Source organism: Brachyistius frenatus, unplaced genomic scaffold, assembly GCF_029030835.1.
Source record: "Brachyistius frenatus isolate BFR_SWC_R1_liver_20210118 unplaced genomic scaffold, ASM2903083v1 Contig_50, whole genome shotgun sequence".
In the NCBI taxonomy this organism is placed as follows: Eukaryota; Metazoa; Chordata; class Actinopteri; family Embiotocidae; genus Brachyistius; species Brachyistius frenatus.
This window is the reverse complement of record NW_027210649.1, coordinates 994,104-1,015,431: the sequence shown is the minus strand read 5'-3', so window position 1 is coordinate 1,015,431 and position 21,328 is coordinate 994,104. Positions and strand designations below refer to the sequence as shown.

At 44.4% G+C, this 21,328-nt stretch overlaps 2 protein-coding genes across 2 annotated transcripts; one reads left to right on the top strand and one right to left on the bottom strand.

The window, feature by feature from the left end:
• Nucleotides 1–686: 686 nt before the first annotated feature.
• On the bottom strand, nt 687–11,397 carry LOC138624194 (uncharacterized). The gene is made up of 9 exons (XM_069704176.1): nt 10,750–11,397; nt 9,099–9,323; nt 8,288–8,446; nt 5,416–5,487; nt 4,160–5,317; nt 3,939–4,058; nt 2,857–2,906; nt 1,580–2,774; nt 687–1,090 (listed from the first exon to the last, which is right to left on the bottom strand). Exons 1-9 carry the CDS (start codon nt 11,395–11,397, stop codon nt 935–937), a joined length of 3,783 nt encoding a protein of 1,260 aa, XP_069560277.1. The 3' UTR covers nt 687–934.
• Nucleotides 11,398–13,378: 1,981 nt separating this feature from the next.
• LOC138624248 (oxysterol-binding protein-related protein 2-like) lies at nt 13,379–20,409 on the top strand. Its single transcript, XM_069704249.1, has 14 exons — nt 13,379–13,447; nt 13,774–13,936; nt 14,074–14,182; nt 14,420–14,495; nt 14,941–15,075; nt 15,403–15,500; nt 15,601–15,783; nt 16,052–16,159; nt 16,254–16,343; nt 16,434–16,560; nt 17,138–17,257; nt 17,368–17,491; nt 17,660–17,750; nt 18,154–20,409. Exons 2-14 carry the CDS (start codon nt 13,900–13,902, stop codon nt 18,254–18,256), a joined length of 1,401 nt encoding a protein of 466 aa, XP_069560350.1. The 5' UTR covers nt 13,379–13,447; nt 13,774–13,899; the 3' UTR covers nt 18,257–20,409.
• The last annotated feature ends 919 nt before the right edge of the window (nt 20,410–21,328 follow it).

Genomic DNA, 21,328 nt, shown 5'->3' with positions numbered 1-21,328 from the left:
AAAAAAACATCGCTGACGTTAGATTCCTTGTTGTTTTCTGCACCGGTCTGTTAGGTGTGTTTTTTTTGGGCACCGTTTCACTTGTTTTGTGTAACTGGGTTAGGATTCGCCTTCGGGAACTAACCCACATTGTTGTGTGTAACAGAAGAAGGTGAACACGTGTGGCGAGCAGAAACGCGACCCCGTGTGATTGTGCGCCTCCTCCACCCGCGCTGCCCTTGACCGCAGCTGCCAGCTGAGAGATGATGACTTCCAGCTGATCTGCTCCAAGGAAACCAGAGCTTCTGTCTGACCGTGAATCAAAAATGTAGGTCGTTTTTATTTATATTACTAAGTTTATTTATATTACTAAGTTAAACATGACGAGCTGGTTGTAGGTTTTTCTAAGTGACAGTAAAGTCAAGAGTCAGATAAATAAAGAGGAAGGAGGGGAGGAGGGGGGGGGTTGTTGACAAGGTGACAGGTGACAAAATCTCATCTTATTAACTGCTTAGCAGTTACTTTTTCCTTTTTTTGAGCGTGTGACGTAAAAGCCAGCAGCCCCGGAGGAGCTGCTCACTGCAGAGCAAAGAAGTTTATGAAGCTTAAATGAATTCAGATGGTGTGACATTAAAGCAAAGACACAGATAAACAGGATCACAATTAATATGCCTGTAAGATGTTTATTGAATAAAGCAGGTGGTTATTCTCTACAAACAGTAAGGATGATAAAAAAAAATCAATTACGTAAGTGAAGTGAGGATTAAGCCCATCTGTAAAAGGAGATGAGTGTTTTTAATTGCACCAAAAGAAATCTATAAGTTTACTCGCAGCTCTCCTAAATATCCCACACAAAGCTGAGTTTACATTTTAAATTTACGTAATAAATTCATCCCTCGTGCCTCTGCCTGTTCTCAGCTGTGGACTCTGTAAATGCTGCCGTTTGCCCTCCCGTTCAGCCGCAGGTGGAGTCTCCAGCCGCGCTCACCGGAGGCGAGTATCTGTGCCGGGGGACTTTGTTCGGGCTGGACGTTTGTCTCTGGGTGGAGCGAGATGGACGAGCAAAGCAGAAGGTCAAAGTGCTGCTGGAGCTGCAGTCGTAGTTTCCGTCCTGGTCGGAGAGAGAATGAACGAAGGGTGAATGAAATTATGGAAACGCTTCATTTTATTTTCTTCACTGCAGCACTAAAACTCATGTTCAGTTTTAAATCTCACCTCTCTTGAGCCCATATTGGTTTTCAAGAAAACATAAATAAAGACATCAAAGCTGATACATACAACCTGATGACTTGACCTTTACGGCTGTCTATCAGCAGACCATAAAATAAAGTACGAGGGCCACATTAAGAAAATGTTAGAATCACGAGAATGAAGCCGAAATGTCAAGAATTAAGTCAAAATGTTGAGGATAAAATCGAAACGTCACAAATGAAGTTGAAATGTCGAGAATAAAGTCAAAATATTGAGAATAAATTTTGGGAATAAAACCAATAATTCGAGGATAAAGTAAAAAAAATGTTGAGAATGTTGTGGCCCAAATGCTCTGCTGTATTGTGAAACGGTGAAATGATGGAGTGAGACATGTTTTTCTCGCTCTCACCTCTCCTGAGCCGGTACTCGGGCTTTGTCTGACGCTCGGGTTCAGGCTGCCCCCCTTCTCCTCTCTCTGGGCCCGACCGGCCTCCTCTCTCTGCTTCATGAACCTCTGGTTCACGATCCTGGTCACGCTGTCGTTCCTGTTCAGCGGGGCGGCCGGAAGCCTCGTTGGAACTCGTTCCAGGTTCTTCAGGCCGCTCTTCGTCCTCGGCCCCGGCCCCGGTACCGGTTTGTCCGTCCGGCCGCTCACCCTACGCAGGAACTCTGTCACCATGCCGTACCGGTTGGCTCCGGCGGATTTGCTGGGCGGCTTGGCGCCGCTCAGAGAGCTGTGGGTCGGTCCCGCACCTGCTCTGGGGCTGTTCTGTCGAGTCCATGAGAGGCCAGAGTGACTTTGATGCGACATGTTCCACAGAGCTCGATCTCTGGAGGTGGATGCAGAGGAGGAGGAGGAGGAGCTCAGATTGCTGGATGATGAAGGGGAGGATGCACCAGAGGCAGAGTGTCTCCGGTACAGTTTCGGTGAGGAGGTGGAGGCTCTGGTCCTCTCGACTCGACCCGTTATCCCGTCCAGGGAGCCGGAGATGTGGTGAGAGCGGGCAGAGACCAGGGAGGAGCTCAGGACCCGGGACGGGCTGTTTCTCACCGAACCCTGAGGTCCGTCTGTCTGCTGACCGACACTCACCATCTGAGGCTTGGTGTGGGTCTGAGTGCCCGAGCAGGCCACGTCCACCCAGCGGCCCGCTAATCTCCCCCTTTTCTCTGGTGAGCTTCCATTAACTGTGTGCCTCCAGCTGGCCGTCATCTCCTTCATGTCGTCACTCAGGTTGGCAGAGGAGCCCAGACAGAGCTGAGAGAAGGAGGTCGACGGCGTGCACCAGGGAGAGGATGTGTCCACAGATCCTCTGTCTGCGACGGGGCTTTGCTTCATCTGAGCCAGCTGGACCCTGCGGGCCGACGGGGGGCTGTAGTAGATGCGGAAGGCCGACTTCTCCGGGGCAGTGTGGCTCCTGTCCATGGACATCTGCTCAAAGTCAACATCAGGGAAGCTCAGCGGCATGATTAGATGGTCCCACGTCTTAACGGGTTCCTCTTGGTCCAGCTGGGCGGCCTCGTGGCTCACATAGCACCAGTTCTTACTCTTAAAGCCGTGAGGAGAAAACTGTCGCCTGAGTCTTTTTCCTACCGAGCTGCAGATTCTGTGAAAACACCGGCAGATAAATGAGTCACAACGTCAACAAACTCACGTACAAGATGTGAACAAGATGCGACAACACTGACCTCTCAGCTTCACAGAGTCGTCCGTCGTGAGAAACACCTTTGACAGCACGCTGAGCCGAGAGAGAGGAAAAAACATTTTAGCCAAACAACCATGACGGGATGTTACTTCAGTATCAGCCTGTAGATCCACAGCTTCAGTCCAGACTGAAATATTTCAACAACTATTGGTTGGATATCGTTAAAGTCTCAAACACACACTCATCGTCCCCTGAAGGAAGAATTGACCAGTGAACAATGACTTCTTCTAAAGTGCCACCATGACGCTGACGTTGGTGGTGAAATCTGTCCGGTACTTTGGTTTCTGACCAAATGCCTCCAAAACGAATGACCTTCTCAGATGTGGGATGAGAAAGATTGACATGTTTATGACTTAAAGCGGTTGAATGATTACAAAGCTGGTCGTACGAGGATTAAAATACTGTGCTTTGATAAGATATAACACCGTAATTATTAAATGTGGGTACAATTACGGTAATCAAGGGTCCCTGGCTGATGTGAGGCCTCTGTATTTGTTTGGTTTTGAGTGTAGCAAGTGCAGCCAGTCGCTCTTTCAGAAGTCAAAAACTCATATTTGTGACAACTTGTAACATCAGTATTTTAGCTTAGTAAAGTGGGAGCTGAAGCACAGCCTCACAAAGCTGCTGGCATGACTGCAGAGTTCCTCTGAGGAAAAGAGGGATTACTGTCTAGTCAGTGGAGTAAGAAGGGAAAACAAGCAGTAAAGGAACAAATCCGGCGCTTCGAAGCAGACTAGAGTCACGCTGCGCTTTAAAACTGTGTTTCTATTTGATCGAGCAGGTGGAAACAGTAATTTAGAAAGAGGTAAATCTGAAGCGCTGGTTCCTGAACAATACAGAGTCAGTGGGATGTTGTGATGTAGTAGATTTGAACATGCATGTCCTGTTTGGCTGCAGCCCCTCCAAGAGATTAGCCTAAATACTTTGGCACGAGTCTTTTCATGATGCCTGGTGAAATGAGTGTCAGGAGGACGCGGGGGCCAGGGAGACGGATCATCGGCAGGACTTCCCGCTGTATCACACAGCGGGGGGGACACGTGCCTGAAGGGTTAACGCCGGTCTTACCTCGGCGGCCGTGGCTGAAGTGGCCGTGGCCTCGCTGTCACGTTCAATCCTCTCATCCCACAGCTGTGCACCGAGGTCCTGCAGCAACCCTCGCAGTGCGGACAGGGTTCTGTCTCTACCCTGAATAAAAAAATTTAAAAAATCAACAGATGTATCAACAGATCCAGGATACTCTCACTGAGAAGTTTATAAAGAGGACACGTAAAGATTTTTAGCATTACCTCGAGGTCGGGTCCTTTAACTTGACACCACTGATGAAGGATCCAGAGAATCTGCAGGGAAAGTCGCATTTTCGTGTCCCTGCAGCCGTCGACGAGGTCCCACTGGACAGGAGGTGTTTGTCTCACTTGTTTGTCTTTCTGCTTCACCTCCGGGGTGCGCAGGTCTCCTGCACACTCCTGGTTACTCTGTGGCTCCTTGTTATTGCGATCGTCCGCGTCACGGTTTGCACAGAGGAAGGAGAGGTTGTAGGAATCCCCAACGTGTCCCTCCTGGTGGACAGAGTTTTTGCTCAAATCTTCTGCCGTCAGAAGTGTGTCCAGCCTCCCGATGAAAGCCAGCAGCATGGCCTGCAGAAGCTCCACAGCCTCGTTCAGAGACCCCGGTACGAACACCTTCTGGGCGCATGAAGGATAAGAGCTGTGGCCGTTTCTGGGCGGCGACATCAGGAGCTGCACGGCCGAGCTCAGGATGCAGGAGTGATCTCTGAGAGATAGAAGAGTTTCGTAGTCATTCACTGGAATCCCTTTGAGTCCGCCGTCCAGTTTCTTGTTGTCGTAGCTCTCCTGACTGTCCGAAGGGTCCCACTCTCCGCCCACAGGACCTTCTCGAGTAACATGACAGCCAGCGATCATCCCTTCAGTCTGAGATGTCTCAGCATCACCTTTCCCTCTCTCTGACTCCTCGCTCTGACCCTGCTCGTACATCGTGGACCCCGTTTTCAAACTTTTACTTCCCTCTCTGTCCTTCATCGCCGCAGCCGCTGACACATTTTCCTCCGCAACATCGTCTTCCTCGTCCCCTCCTCCTCCTCCTCTTCCTCCTCCTCCTTCTCCTCCGACTTTCTCTCTGAGGTCGCTCATTTCTGCTCGTAGTCCACGGTTCTCCACCTCCAGTTCAACGATGCGCCGGCTCAGAAGCGTGGCCTCCTCCTCCACCAGTTTCAGATGAACTTTGACCTCCGCCTCCCTGGCACGGGCAGAGTTTTGTTTGCCTTCAGGTAACTGCATGGCGTCCACGTCGCCGTAGGCCGAGTGGTATTTGGTCAGCTGCTCGCGCATCATTTCACTCTCGGATACCAACTTGGTGAGCTTCTTGCACATGAGAGCTAATTCCTCTTTGGCAAAGTGGAGTTGGCACTTGAGGTCGGCGCTGTCGTCCTTTTGGTAAACAAACAACAATGACGACAGTCAAAATCACGCGATGTAACTCACGGTGCACATTCAGAAATCAGGCATGAATTACAAATATATCAAACCTCAATCTGCTGTGAGAGCCTCTTCTCGGCCTTACTGGATGTTGATCGGATGCTTTTCTTCTTGGAAGAGCTCTGAGGAATAAAAACAAAGAGTTTTATCAAACATGCCAAACATAAAGTTATATTTTGGCATCAAACAAATTCAGTGTGTTATTAATGGGCCATTAATTAAGCTGTCTTAATTTCTTACAGTCAAGTAACTTCCAAGTCAGGCAGCAGCTTCTGGGATATATTTATTTAGGTTGTGATTTCCATCATGAGGGTTTTCTCTGTGTACTTTGGACACCTTTAGTGACTCAGGGAAACCGATCTTCTCAGTTGGGAGCCTTTTGAGCTTAAGAAGAGTCTCCCAATAAGCTTCAGGTATTTGGACTCTTTTAAAAAAGCTGCCTCTTTTTTTTTAACTTGTATCTTATATCTGTTCCGCTTTTGTGTTTTATTTATTTTATTCCATTTGATTTTATTGTCTTTGGTTGTGAAGCAATTTGTGATTGATGTCTACTAAAGGTGCGAATATAAATAAACTTTGCTTACTTGCTATGAATGACAGCGTAAAGACTTTCAGCTTCATAGATAGATTAGTCATATACTTCAATATATAAATACAGATAAAGGAAAAGTTAGACTTTTGGTAAATTAAAAGATGTAGAGGCTACCTCTCTCATATCTGCTCAGTAAGAAGCTACACATGTTTCCGACGCTTACAGAGTCACGTGATGTTTATGGTCACTTCCAGGAGTCTTTTTTTGTGTGGATTAGACAAATGAGCTAATTAATAAGCTAATTAATGAGGATTGAAGGTGTCGGTAGGAGGATTGTATTTGCTTCAGACAGAGGCAGTCTTTATGCTAAGCTAAGCTAACCAGCTGCTTCATATTTAACATGACATGAGAGCAGTGTCCATCCTTTCATGTAAGGCTCAACAAGAGAGCAAATAATTGTATTTATTTACCAAAGAAAAAAAATGCAGAACTTTAAGTAAATACAATGTTTAATATTACTTCTCAAGAGATTAAATGCACTAAACGTAACATTTTCTGCTCCGAGTTCTTTCCCTTCTCCACATGATTGAGTTTATTTGTAAGTCTGAGCATGAGAGGAATGTAAGCGTCTGTCTGGCAGCATTGTGTCGCTCTTCATCACCAGACAGGAGGTCATTGTGGTGATAATAGTAATCTTATAGTCTGGAAGGTGCAAGCATGAGGAGTGGGTTTCAGTTCAAGCTCTGGAGGCCTCTATAGATGAAGTTTGCTGCGACCTGAAAAGTGATATTATTCATAACGAAAGACGGAGATAAAGGCTGATATTATTTCAACTAAACAAGTGTCATAATTTCAGTTGCAGATTTTGTCTGTTTAGCACAAGTCTCCACTTTTACTCAACAGTATCGTGTTTCTGTTGAACTCCTACAAACAGGCTCACAGACCGTCTCAGAAATGTTCCTCCTCCACATCCATCCACGGAGTGTTGTGCTCCTAGATTAGGTAATCTAAGTGGATTTCCCTGTTGGGATCAAAGAGACTAGCAGCTGTTTCAGATGAGTGGAGCAGACTGAGCTCATTTTCCAAAGCACCGAATCCTGGATTAAACCGAGCACGTGTCACCAGAGTGCGCGGAGGGTCCGCAGAAAGAAAAGGTGAACTGGAAACCCGGGAAGTGTCGGGAAAGTGTCGGCCACCGTTGGATGAAAGCATGTTCAGGGACGGTTGTAGGTCAATATGTTGGCGCATCAACGCCCACCGCTTTCAATGCCATAATACGTGCTGATCCAGATTTAGCCGAGCTTAATACAAGCAGAAAGACAGAAAGCGAGAGTCTATTTTTGTAATCTCTCGCACCCTCTCTGCTTTTTTTTTTTTTCCTGTCCCTCTCAACTGACGACATCAGCTGTGCCTAAAGTTCAAGGCTTCAGCATACCAGGCTGCTTCACCCGGCCGCGGCACCGGGCAGCTGCCGGCCGAGCCCTGCTCTCGTATCATGGACCCGCAGCAGGGTCATGTGTCGCCTGACATCAGGGCGACAGAGGGGGCGTTGGGGGGCAGCTGCCTGGATGGGTGCAGCTGTGTGGTGGTAATGTAGAGGAGGACGCCTGAGCAGAGGGATGGACGTCTCTGTTTCTGTCAAGGCTGAGACCCCCATCCACTGATTTATGAAAGACCCCCTCCAGACGTGTTTTAAGACTTTTTAAATATTGTCGTTTGAGAGTATTTGCAGCTTTTGAAATGTCTGAGTCCAAGTTTTCAAAAAACAGAAACTTATCAACTCATCACTGAAGAATTTAGTCACTTAAATGAATTTCTCATGTTTCATTGGCTGATTTATCCATTATGTTATGCTGCTTATTCAACTCCACCTCACATCAGTTTAGGAAATAATATCACTGTTTAGTTCTAAGTACTTTAAGGAAAACAGCCTGCGTCTAAGCCACTAATCAAATGATAAATGCAAACTTGAAATTACTGCCATTATAGAGACGTTTCTGGTGTTGTTGTTTTTATTATTTTGAGTGATAATGTGACCTTTGCTATATGTTGAGTCTTTGTTAAAGATATTATCGGAGAAAAAAAGAAAATCTAAAGCTACATCGTTCTGGTAAAATGGTGAAACAGGTGCGATTTAAGTGGTTTTACAAAGATCTTAGAATCCAGAATCAATGAAAATGTAAATATTTTTCATCTCGTTTCAGCGGTAGCTATGACCTACTTAAATGACAGGTCAGTTTTCAGTGTTTCAGTTTCAAGTTTCCACATCAGACTTGTTGCATTTTGAACCCCAACTGGCTCCAAACAAGCTGTAATAAAATCATCTCATGGTATTAAGCGTGATCGATGTTTGTAACGATGATTAAAACTACTCTTTGACTGATGTTCACCTCTCTGGCTTTCTCCACCTCGGTCTGTAGGACCTGCTTTGCCACCTCCAGCTCCTGCGTCTTCTCACCCAGCACCATGTTCTCCCACTCCAGCTGGATATTCTTCTTCTGCACCGCCTCCAGCTCGTTGAACAGGCGCAGGGAGACGCTCTTCGCAACCTGTAAGCGAAGCAGAAATCAGGTTCTTTTAGCTGCTGCTGTGAATTAAATCTTTTGGCCCTGGTTCTACTCATGAACATCCATTTTGTGACTGCGGCAGTTGGATCGGATACAGCCGAGAGACTTTACAAGGAAATTCTCGTGACGGGAATTCAGCATACGAGTGGATGAGTGGGTGAGGCTGCGAGGAATCCAACACCACACACACACCCTGCGCTGCTTCAGGGAAACGCAGTCTTACTGCCACCATTCAGCAGCGAGCGACCTGCTGGGACTCTGATCCTCTGCTTTTATCTTTCTGTGCTCGTGCTGAACAACTCACCACATAATTACAACTACAGTTTGACAAAAATATAAACAGGAAGCATGATGAAGAGATTTCAGCCTAATGAAAGTTTTGTGGTGCTGACAAACAGCAGGGAGTACTTTACAGCTCAGCAAACAGCCGTGACTCAGGGTGCAGTCGGCTGATTAGACTGCTGCAGAGGGTATGAACAAGACGAGCACTATTTAATGTGCTGAGAGGAGAGCAGCTCTGTGGTGTTGTTCGCTTTGATGCCTGCATCTGGAACGGCAGTGACTCAGACGATTTTCGGAGAAGGAACTTTTACTGTTTGTTGGTGAGTTTTTACAGGACCACCCGACTCCTGACCTTGATGTCGTGCCCCAGGCTCCTGACCAGCTCCCCGTCCACTTGTCCGGTCTGAGCTACTCGGATGCTGCGGCGCTCGGCCTTGCGCAGGCGGTACTGCAGGATGCGGCACGTCTTGTTGGCCTGCTCCACCTGCAGCCGCAGCTCCTGCAGCTGGTACACTTCCTCCTCCTGGAACATGTCGCGCATTTCCAGCATCTCACAACGAAGCTCCTCCACCTCATCCTGAGAGAGACCACACAGAAATGTAAATTTCAGAACCATGAATGGTGACATATCGTTGAGAAAAACTGTTTTTCATTGCAGTAAGTATGATCATGTTTGTAACTGAAGCTAAAAGATTAAGATTAAAAGTCAAGAAATGTTTTGACTGGAGTAATATTTTGTAAATACGGTGTAAATATCGGTGCAAATTAATATCTTACAAAACTTATACTTTTTCAGTCGACCTATCTGACACTGAACACACATGCAAAGAACCTGGATAGACAAAAACACACGTTAACACACAAACTAATTTACTTTGGAGTTACAAAAACAAAATATTGAAAAAACTGAATATTTGTTATAAATGTATTGAAACTGATATGAAAATGAATTGAAGCTGATGGCCATTAGCAGCATATATTAACCTGGGAGGCTTGCTTGTATCTGTCACAGACAGGATCCACCTCCTGGTTACTTCTACCTGTTTTTATTTTGGACATGTGGGGCATAACTAGTGTGTTACTTTAATCTGTAAATCTTTCCCTTCTGTACATCCATCCCATATGACGTCAATAAGTTGTAATGACAAATGCTATGTCCAATTGCATTGTGGGAAATGTAGTACACTGTTTTTTTTTTCTTAGCTTGACCCAGATTCACAAAGAAAAGGATATCTCGGCCTCTGCTGCTTTGATTTTGACGTTTCCCTTGAAAATCTCACTGTTATAAGGCTCAAAACGTTATGAAGGTGTTACACTAAGTCACTGCCCTTTAAATGCCAAATAACTCAATACAATGTACCACTGGGCCTTCAGATGGGTTTAGTTTGGACTTTTTTTTTTTTTTTTTTTTTACTTATATGTCACTATACTACCGTAAAACAGCAAATACTGTATTTATAAAACCAATGTTACACATTAAATAAAAGGCTCACACGGTCCCCAAACATTACTGCAAACAGATGAATGTTAAAATCACTGCTTCAAGTTACAGATTAATTTCCTACTTTTGAAATGCAACAATGAAAAGGAAAATGACTCGTCCAATAATATCTTGAACTGCAGTCAAAAGTTATTCAGGGTCCAATCTGAGTAACGCCGGTTTTATTTTTTAATTTTCCACTTTTTTCTAACTTCCTCGTGATAAACACTTCCGTTGCAGGATATGCCTCAGATTATTCCAGTCAGCCTTGACTTTTGATTCTTGCATGAGGGCTTTTCCTCAGTCACCCTACACTCACTAATGAAGACTGACACGGTTTGAGCATATACAGAAAATCGGCTCTGGTGTTGGAGAGGCTGAAGGCCTCCTACAAGGAGTCACATGCTCTCCTAGATCTCAAAAATACACAAAAACCGACCACCTGGATATCATGCAAACCGAATCTAAATTACAAATCACATTAAACCAGTTTAATTAGTAAATTAAAGTCGATTAAACTTACTTTTAAATACTCGTTCTCTGATCTCAGGTCTTCCACTTCCCTGACAAGATCCTCGTTTGTTTCCCCCATCATGAGATTCATAAAGGCCCCCGAAGAGTTAAACAAACTGAGGCCCCCTCCAGCAGCATCGGGTTGGAGCCCACAGGTATCTGTGGCCGCCTGTGCGCACGGTTTTCCGTCCTCGGTCCCCTCGCCGTCCGGGCTCACATAAGCTCTGCCGTCTATCCAGCTTAATTCATTTTCGCTGGTGGGGGAGTCGTGCTTGGTGCCCTCCGAGGGGCAGTCGGATATTTCCGAGCTGCTGTCTGAGGAGGAGAGTTTCCCGGACGGGCAGCCGGAGTCTTTGCTCAGGTCCTCTGAAGCGTTGCTGGCGTCGGACAGTTTCCTCTGCGCGCCGGGGATCCTCTGGCACTCCGCGCTGGCACCCGGTGCCACTTTCTCCGCTCGTTTTCCCGGCAGTCCTGCTGTTTTCACCTCCTTCAGAGATTCACACTGACCTGACTGTGAGTCCTTTGAATAGGAGCCACTTTGTGCATCTTTAGAAGAAGGATCCTTTTTCTTCTTCTGGACCGAAACTTGCTGCTGCGTCCTGGGGTCCTTCTGGCTGCGGAGAGTAGTCTTTGCGCTCTTCTCTCCGTCTCTGTTCATCACTACTTTTTGTTTTTCTTTCTCTTCAGTTTTCAAACAGAAATGCAGCTTTTTGATTCAAAATAATCATGATATTTTCACGATAAAGTTCAAATGTGCTCCGTTCACTGGTCACTGACTGATGAGGTCTGACCAGCTGCTCTCCATCCTGTAGACTGAAACTTGGTCCCAGTGCACTCAGACAGAACTCACAGCGATCAGATAGCGCAGTTTAAAACTGACTTCCGGTGTCCAAAATAAAATCCGCTCAAACAGATTGTTCTTCAATCTGTTTTGTTTTCATCAAAATAAAACATAATTCAACACATTCTCTGAAACCAGACATTTTGCACATTTGTAACCGTGCAGTTTATACAAAACTAGTAGGCCTGTGGATATGAAAAAAAAAAACCACATGTTAAATCAAAATGAAATGGGAGAATTTATATATTCTTGGATGACTTAAAACTTTATTCATCTCCTATCTTTTCTTTAAAATGTTTGTATCACTTCACTTCCACCGTACACAAGAGAGTTCACACCCTTTTATTTCAACACAGTTTTTCCGGTCTCACTGCGACATAGTTACTCACTCAATACGGCCAATTGACGTTTTACAGCTTCCACTTTCTCCTACTAAGCCTACAATTAACCCTCAGTGTGTGTGTTGAGCAGCCATCACCTGTTTGACTATTTACACGGTAAAAAAAAACCACACAAAAAAAACAGACACAATCTTTCTGCACATCAACTTTGAATATTCACTTCTACTGTGTTTGTGATATAACTTTAATTGTATTCTCATTGGGTTTCATTTTGAGGTAAATGTTGAGTTAATTGATCAAATGTGTAAAGCTGCCACCTTGTGGACTACTGGAGCTTCCACAGGCGGACCTTCATGACATGTAAAGGGTATGATATTTATTTACAGTCTATGATATGAGGCCGTTTGTATGCAACATTCATCCTCAGACAGTCTCTCATCACATCAGCTCCTTCGTGTCTTATTGCCAGTTTACATCGCGGGATGCTGGTTATTTAATCAAAGCCTGGATCACTCATCACCCCAGACCACTGTATGATTTATTACATCCCTTATATGCAGTCTGGTTACATCGAGCACTTCTGTTCTCTTGAGACTCTGGCAGCTCATTGGAAATAGGTGTGTGGAGACGCAGATGGACGTGTGATTGCTCAACGTGCTGCCCATCAACACATCCATTATAGAAAAACTATAAACAACAGGCACATAAGGAGAGAAGGTCTGCATGCAGGAACATACACCTCATGCAGAAAAATAGTTATGGTACACGGGAATACTTTCATATGATCCATAAAACGGATTTGCAGAAAGTCAAAAATGTTTCATATACAAGTCTTCTTCAACCACTCAGTGGATTAATTACAATTACAATTAACTGTTTAGTGTTTTATTTATAGAGAAGTTCTGATTAATGGCTATAATGATTTATTTTATATTTTACCACGTGAAACCAGCAGAGGTTGTCAGCTTTACATTATGTGTTATTGGGTAATTATATTAAGCATTAGTAGGATGGCACAACGAAACCAAAGTCCTCAGTGTTTTACCTTAAATAAATGCATTCATAAATATTGTTTGTATAATAATTTGGGGTAATTGAGAGCCTATATCGGTTGAAACGTAACATTTTAGGGGGTTCTGCTGCCTTAATAGCCTTCACATCTTTACAATCTGGTAAAAAAAAAAAAAAAACACCCTAAGATTTCACAATTAATGCACTAATCCATTAATTATCTCCGTATTTGGGGGTAAATTTGCACCCGTATTTAAAAAAAAAAAAAAAGAAAGTCTGTTCAAAGTATAAATAAAAACACGTGTGTTTCAAATGTCACATCATTGAGTTGAAAATAGCTCCTCGACTCAACATCTGCTCTTTTCCTTCTATTTCTAGACTGCTCCTTGGCTGCCATCTGATTGGCTCATAGAGCTGTCAATCAGGATGTCCTTGCCGCCCACTTCCGCCCAGCTTCAGAGTCGCTGTACTAATTCGATTGTTTATGTCCGAGGAGGGTTAACCTCAACTCGCAGGTATATTTCATTGAATCGTATTTTAACGTCCGTGTCACCGTCTGCGTCGGTTTGTCGGTGACCTGTGCTTGATGTCGTCGGCTGCCGTCTCTTCTCCAGCTTTTTTAAAAAAAAAAAAAATATGTAACTCCCCTGAAGCAACGACGCTAACGGCTAGTTCGCGAGCTAACGGATAACGGAGGCTCTTCCGAGGACCGAGAGAGAGAGAGAGAGAGACTCTCCCGGCGATGCCTGTTAATTGTTGTCCGTCGCCGGCGTGTGTATTCCGGATAATGTTACGTCTCCAACCGGCCTGCTTGGTGTAACGAAGCTGTCCCGTGTTGCAGGTTTGTTGCGTGTGGCCGTCTTGTGATGCTCGGAGAGCGGCTGGAGCTGCAGGGGGGGGACAGGGCCGACGGTGGAAACGTGAACATGACTTCTGAGTGACGGACGAGTTACTTTCTCGGCTCAGGATGAACAGCGAAGAGGAGTTTTACGACGCTGAGACAGGTGAGTCCTAAAAAAACCCCAAAAAAACAACCAAAACCCTTCGTATAGTTAAATATACTTGCCTCGTGTGTCTAAATGCTTTACTTTCTCCCCCTCCTCCTCCCTCCTCTCCTCCTCCTCCTTCCCATCCTCCTCAGGGCTGGAGTCAGACGACTCCTGTGAGGTCAGTTTTAAAGATGCCCTGGTGTTTGACAACAAGGTGACTGACAGCAGCACCACTCAGGAGAATGGAGTGCGGGAGCGCAGGTGAGTAATCATGCACAGGTGTGTGTGTGTGTGGCATGCGTGCATGCATGCGTGCATGCCTGTTCCCACATGACCACGCTTGTCATTTTGGCTGAGGGGGTTTGAAGGCAACCACATTTTTTGTTGTTGTGCGGAGCGTTTTGAGCGAGTCCTTCTGACCGTTTTCAGGCCCGTCGTATATATATATATATATATATGTTTTGTCTTGACTTTTCTTTTTATCCGAACGTGCACCAGGAAAACCCTGCCCGCCGAAATGATCTCCAGAAACAACTTCAGCGTGTGGAGCATACTGAAGAAATGCATCGGCATGGTGAGTCCCACGTATCTCCTCGGGAACCTTAACGTGTAAAATAACCACAAATGCGTTCACTGCAGCAATTCAATTCAATTCAATTCAATTCAATTCAATTCATATATGTCCGACATCAGATTTGCTCCAAACGAGCTGCAGTCAGCCTCGGTGCTGGTGAGACTGTATTGTTTTGAATATTTAAAGAGATTACATAACTCTCGCTTACTTTCATCACTCTGCTAAAAGATCAGTCTTGACCGAACTCGTCTCCACGTTTGCCTTTTGAAATGCATTTTTGCAGCCACTTAAAAAGAACCAAAATAACTTAAATGAACATCTGAATAGAGTGAACGTCAGCCCTTTGAATCGTGTACAGAACCCGCCTCCGTTTATCACTGTTTTTTAAAAGTATTTTTCTGGCTTTATTCGATTTGATTTCTTTTCTTTTTGTTTGGGGACACAGGAGCTGTCTAAAATAGCGATGCCGGTCGTGTTTAACGAGCCGCTGAGTTTTCTCCAGAGAATCTCGGAGTACATGGAGCACACTCATCTCATCCACAAGGCCTGCACTTTGTCTGACTCCATAGACCGCATGCAGGTAGAGATAAAAACACAAGTCTGATGTCATGAGTTTATGTTCAGTTTATTTTTTGAAGCTACACTCCCTCTGTGTTTGCATTGTTTTTAACACACAGACAGATGATGGATCTTTTCATTATTGATTAATATTCCAATTGTATATATTATATATATATATATGTATATATATATATATTCTGTTTTAATTGTCACGAGATAAAGAAAAGTAGAAAATCCTCATATTACAGAAGCAGGAACGAGGAAAAAAAGAAAAAAAAAGAGGAATCACTTTTCAGTTTTGAGGCGTTGCAGCTTTACTCCGACTCACTTTTCGTCTCTGTGACAGATTGTTGCTGCGTTTGCTGTTTCGGCCGTAGCGTCTCAATGGGAAAGGACTGGAAAGCCATTTAATCCTTTGCTGGGGGAGACGTATGAACTCACGAGGTACTGAAGACTTGTTACAGATTAGCCATGCCTTGACGATAAAACTCTTTCCGATCCCTTTATATGAGATTTTAAATAAAAAAAAACAAAAAACTTTCAGGGAGGAAGAGGGATACAGATTGATCTCGGAGCAGGTGAGCCACCACCCCCCGGTCAGTGCCTTCCACGCCGAGTCTCTGAAGCAAGAGTTCGAGTTTCATGGCTCCATCTACCCAAAATTAAAGTTCTGGGGCAAAAGTGTGGAGGCTGAGCCGAAAGGCACCATGACACTGGAGTTACTAAAGTGAGTGTTTGTGTCATTTATCCGTGGGGCTTTCTGCAGGCTCACTTTGCCGTTGACTTTTAGCTGAATAGATGAACATTTTTGGGAAGCTGCTTATTTGCATCAAATTAGCCGTTTCCACAGTTTCTGGCGTGAAGAATAGTGCGCGAACAAGCTGTGCATATTTAACACAGACATGGGCGGTATGAATCTTTTCATGCCTTAATGGGTATTTAACAAAATATTGAAGCATTTCTTTATTTTTTTTTTTGGTATATTTTTGTGACAGACACAAAGAAGCGTACACGTGGACGAATCCATTTTGCTGCGTTCACAACATCATTCTGGGAAAACTCTGGATCGAACAATACGGAACTGTGGAGATCGTCAACCACAGGTAGAATATCTGAAATCAGCCGTTGGAAATCGAATGACTTTTTGGCCCGTGGTTTTTGATCACACCCATATCCTTTTGCATTTTCGTCGAGCAGCACGGGAGACAAGTGTGTGTTGAACTTCAAACCGTGTGGGATGTTTGGAAAAGAGCTGCACAAAGTAGAAGGTCACATCCAAGACAAAAGGTGAGAAGACGACCGCGACGGTGCCGCCGATAACATGTGGCCGTGGTGCATTTCTGAGACTTGAGTAAGACTGTGATGTCGTTGAACCAGCAAGAAGAAGCGCCGCGTGATCTACGGGAAGTGGACGGAGTGCGTATACGCCGTGGACCCAAAGGTTTACGAAGCACACAGGAAGGCGGACAGGAAGGCAGCGGGCGACTCGAAGAAGCTGAAACAGGTGAGAGGAGCTGCAGGAGATTCTGCTTTGACTGAAATCTGATCGCCTGCTCAGACGAAATGCCGCTTAGAGGTCGCTCTCACGTTTTGTCTCTTACATGGTTTTTTTTTTTTTGTGTGTGTGTGTGTGTGTGTGTGACTTTCTACTCATCACTCTGAAACTCTTCTCTCAAACGGTATCTTTTCCTTTCACGATAACATGCAGGGGCATTAGTGGCAGGTAAGGTAAAAGTGTATTTGGTATCTGTAGTGTGCTACTGCTGTTGTCTAGTTCGAGTGTGGTGTATGATTAGATCATTGCCAGCACTAATCCATGATGTCTTGCAATGACTTGCATTGTTGCTTGAGAGACGTGTTGAACTTGTGGCAACTGTAGTTCTGTGAATCACCTGTTTGCTCATGAACCGTTTGTTCCGTAAGCTCGAGCTCGCCGGTCCACGTGTGGCGCTGGTATTCATCTGTGTGTGTGTGTGTGTGTGTGTGTGTGTGTGTGTGTGTGTGTGTGTGTGTGTGTGTGTGTGTGTGTGTGTGTGTGTGTGTGTGTGTGTGTGTGTGTGTGTGTGTGTGTGTGTGTGTAGGAACATAGCTGTGAAGGTGAGGAGGCAGATGAGATGCCAGACGTTCAGGAGACTGTGACTGTGATACCAGGAAGTGCCTTACTGTGGAGGGTGTCCCCTCGGCCTGCTGACACAGCACAGGTGTGTACCTCACACACACACACACACACACACACACACACACACACACACACACACACAGTCACATAAGAGTTCGATTCACGAATGCGTCCCCCCCCCTCGTTTTGTAGATGTATAACTTCACCAGTTTTGCCATGACACTAAACGAGCTGGAGCCCGGCATGGAGAGGCTGCTGGCACCGACCGACTGCCGGCTGAGGCCCGACATCCGAGCCATGGAGAACGGAGACATAGGTAACAGCAGCCTCACACAAACCTCGGGGAAAGACTTTTAATACACGCTGAGGACAGCTGGTTGCCCCCCTCTTCCCAAAATGTGATCCTCTAAAGGCATCCTCGCTTATATCGGTGTCTTTTTTTTTCTTTTCTGTTGTTGTTGTTGTTGTTGTTGTTTTTTTTTAGATTCAGCGAGTACAGAGAAAGAGCGTCTGGAGGAGAAACAGCGAGCGTCACGCAAAGAGCGCTCCGAGGACGAGGAGGAGTGGTCAATCAGGTGGGTGGTCGGGCGCCAACAGATCGCTCCTTCCAAACATGAACCTCGCGACATATATACGTTTTAACATGACGGTCTCAACCGGTGCGTAAAAGTCACAATGGCAGTTTTTTTTTTTTTTATGTTACAAGATCAGACGACGCGAGTCTGAACTGAAAGCTGTCAAATCAGCGTGAAACACGGCTGATTGTTAAATATGACCATTTACTTTAGAGTGTATTGCACAACATTTTCTGTTCGCCATTTTATTGTCATCTTTATTAATATTATTATTTATAGTGTAAATTTATCTCCTGAATCTTACAATGTGAAAATTATAATATTTCTACAAGTTACTTACCAGGAAAACTTGATATCAGGCAAATAAAGGTTGTTTATTTTTATTTATTTTTTGTCCCTTCAGGTGGTTCCAGCTGGGGACGAACCCTCACACAGGAGCTGAGGATTGGCTCTACACGGGCGGATACTTTGACAGGAACCACACTGACTGTCCCAACATTTATTGACACAGGAGGTGCTCGGTTTAAAGGTCTCACTTTATTTCTCAGCACCTAAAGTTTGCGAGCTTGAGGCGGCCGGACGCTCGCCGGCACCGCGTCTCCGTTAGGATCAAAGGAAACCGATATCGGTTTATCAGATTATCTGCAACTGTGAACGTTGTCTGCAGGAGAAGTGTAACTAACATTTTAAGGAGAGTTTTAGAGTTTACTTACTGTAAATGTTGACATCGTCATCTTCATAAGCCCTAAACATGCGTGTTACTCACCGATTTCAGCCACTTTTTGTGCGACCTCCGGATCTCCGGAGTGACGCGAACGACGTACTCTCAGTTTTTAGTTCAGGTACTCATCCGTAATCTCACCTGTAGACGCACCACACACTTCTGTCCAGCCACATTCAAATATCAGGGGTAATTTACACACATCGGCTACTTTTATAATAACCTGTATGGAGATTGGATGTCTATTGTAGTTGGCACTAAACAATCCCTAAAAATGTCACAATTGTTTTTGTGAATAGAGACTTATAGTAGAACTTGAAAGCTGCTTATAAAACCGCGTTTACTGCCTCAGTAAACGGATGTTGTCGGTACATTATGTCGTTGTCAGCTGTAACATAGACGATGTGTATAATAATTGGTGCATGCATGGTCACCAAGATGATTATTTACACAAGTTAAAGCCATAAAAACAAAAACTTTCTTCTGCACTGAGTATAAATGCGTTCACGTAAAGGAAAAGAATAAAGTAAAGCAAATTTGGACACGCGGGAGTTTTGAAAGTGTGAGGATGTGGCCGCCTCCCCAACCCCGTCACCCTCCGTCACCCACCGTCACCCGCTACACTCGGCGGACATGTTCAGGAAACACGGTTAATGTCTGCATTTTATTAATGTATAAATCATGTTTAGGCGACATTTTGAGCCTTGAAAGGAAAATTTTAAGAATAATCAAATTCCAATCTTCCTGTTTTACGAACGGGAAGCACAGTGTTGCCATGGATACGGTTAGTTAGCTTTGGGCCACAACTCGGGCCTCGTGTTTTCAAAATTGTTTTTACATTTCGCCGCCATTAAAAGTTTGCACAATTAGCTATTAACAGCTTCTCTTCACGGTGAACCCATTGATGTCCAGTCGACTTTCACTGGAATAATTTGATACTTGGAGGAAAAAAAAAAAAAGCTTGATGATTCTCAGGCAAGTTCTGCGCTTACAAAGAGCGTCTTTGATCCGGGATTTCCGAGCGGATTCTTGGACGATTAATCGCAGCATCAGCGATAATGACCTCGAGATATACAAGTCACGCTAAATGTAAAAATATGTTTATCATGTCTGTGCTTTCACATTTGATGGCGAGGAAAGAGCACTAATATTGACATAAACTGCGTCCCTGAGGGGGAGTCACGCCCCACACTTTGAAAACTTGTGCTTCACAGAGGAAAGCTGCGTCATATTGACTCCAGAGATCCGTTTGTCTTCACTCACGGACGAGCAGCTCTTGGACTGATTTGACAGTTTCCCGTATTGAGAGTCGCAGTTTTTTTTTTCTTCTTTTTTTTTTTTTTTTTTTCCATCGATCAGAGCTGCGTGTTCAGCCGCAGTAATAAATCAGGACGCTGTAGGCATCATAAACCTATGCAAACTGATCCATCCGGTCCGCCCTCTGGAAAATGTGAAAAACACTCCGTTCCTCTTTAGCGAGCTGCAGAGGCTCACGACTGATGGGACACTCGAGGGAATAGTTTCTTTCTGTTTTCCAAGCACTAACGATGGATCAAAACTGCACATCTGAACGCTCACAGTCCCTATGCACATATATATGTACAGTGAAACATCCTCCATCACCCTCCTCCCCTTCCTCCTCCCCCCCTCCCTCACCCTCTTTACTCTGAACTCAAAGCACTTTGTGACGCCTGCAGCCGCTCAGAGCTGCAGCTTCGGCCTGACGGCTCTCCGGATCTCTTCCACCCTTCTGTCTCTCTTGTCCATGAATCCGTTTGAAAATGTTTACAAATGTATGTTTGTTGTTGTTGTCTCACCCCCCCTCCCCACCCCACCCCTCCCCCTCTCCTTCATACCGTTATCCAGACACAACCGTATGCATACAAAGCATATTTAAGAAATAAATTATGGACTACAAAATTACCAGCCCCGTCATTGTGTTTTGGAGAATCTGCTGGATTATTGTCTCGGTGTGTTGGTTCAACGTTTGTTGGACGGTTTTGAAGCTGTGGATTTGTGTGACTGTGAGTTGGACTTTAAATAGATCTGAGTGTTTGTCATAATGATGGAACATTTCCTCCCCCAGAGGCTCACAGATGTGTTTTGAAAGGTTTTGGAGCTTTGTGGGACAGAGGAATAAAAGGAGGATTAATTGATAGGATCATAGGATTTGGAAAATACTGAACATCATCAGACTATATGTTGAAAGTCCTTTATTATCCAGTTTTGGACCCTTTGAAAGAAGAAACCCCTGATAGAAAATATAGGTCATTTGAATACGTGAGGTGAAAATGTGATTGTCCTCCATTTGAGATAATGAATGTAATTCACAAAGAAACGAACTGTTTCCCAGCGGCTGATTTCCCCTCAGAGACCCAAGGCAGGTTAATCCAACCATGATCAGATGATTGAAATGAAGATGAATTCTCTGCCTTTTTATTTGATTTACCTTGATTTTGTCATACACAACATAGTTATCCAAATATATATGTATTAAAAAAAAAAAAAAAAAAAAAAGGAAGATGAAACCATAATACACAACACATTTCCTGGCCAAGTAAACTGATATAAAAATAGTTGTTTTTTTTATAGTGAAGCCTGCAAAGATCTAAACAAAGACTGATGTTCCTCTGCTATAAGTAAAAATTAGTAAAATGAAGATTAATTACTAATACAAATAGTTTTACTTAAACATCGTCCTTTTAATACGAAAATTCCGCTATTTTTAAAGTCCATTAAGAGTCCGGGTAGATCAAATGCAGTATCTATTTACTGATTTAGCAGTTTAAAATTATTATTGAACGTATATTTGATCTTTATCCATTTAAAAAAAAAAAAAGACCTTAAAAGGAAGGTA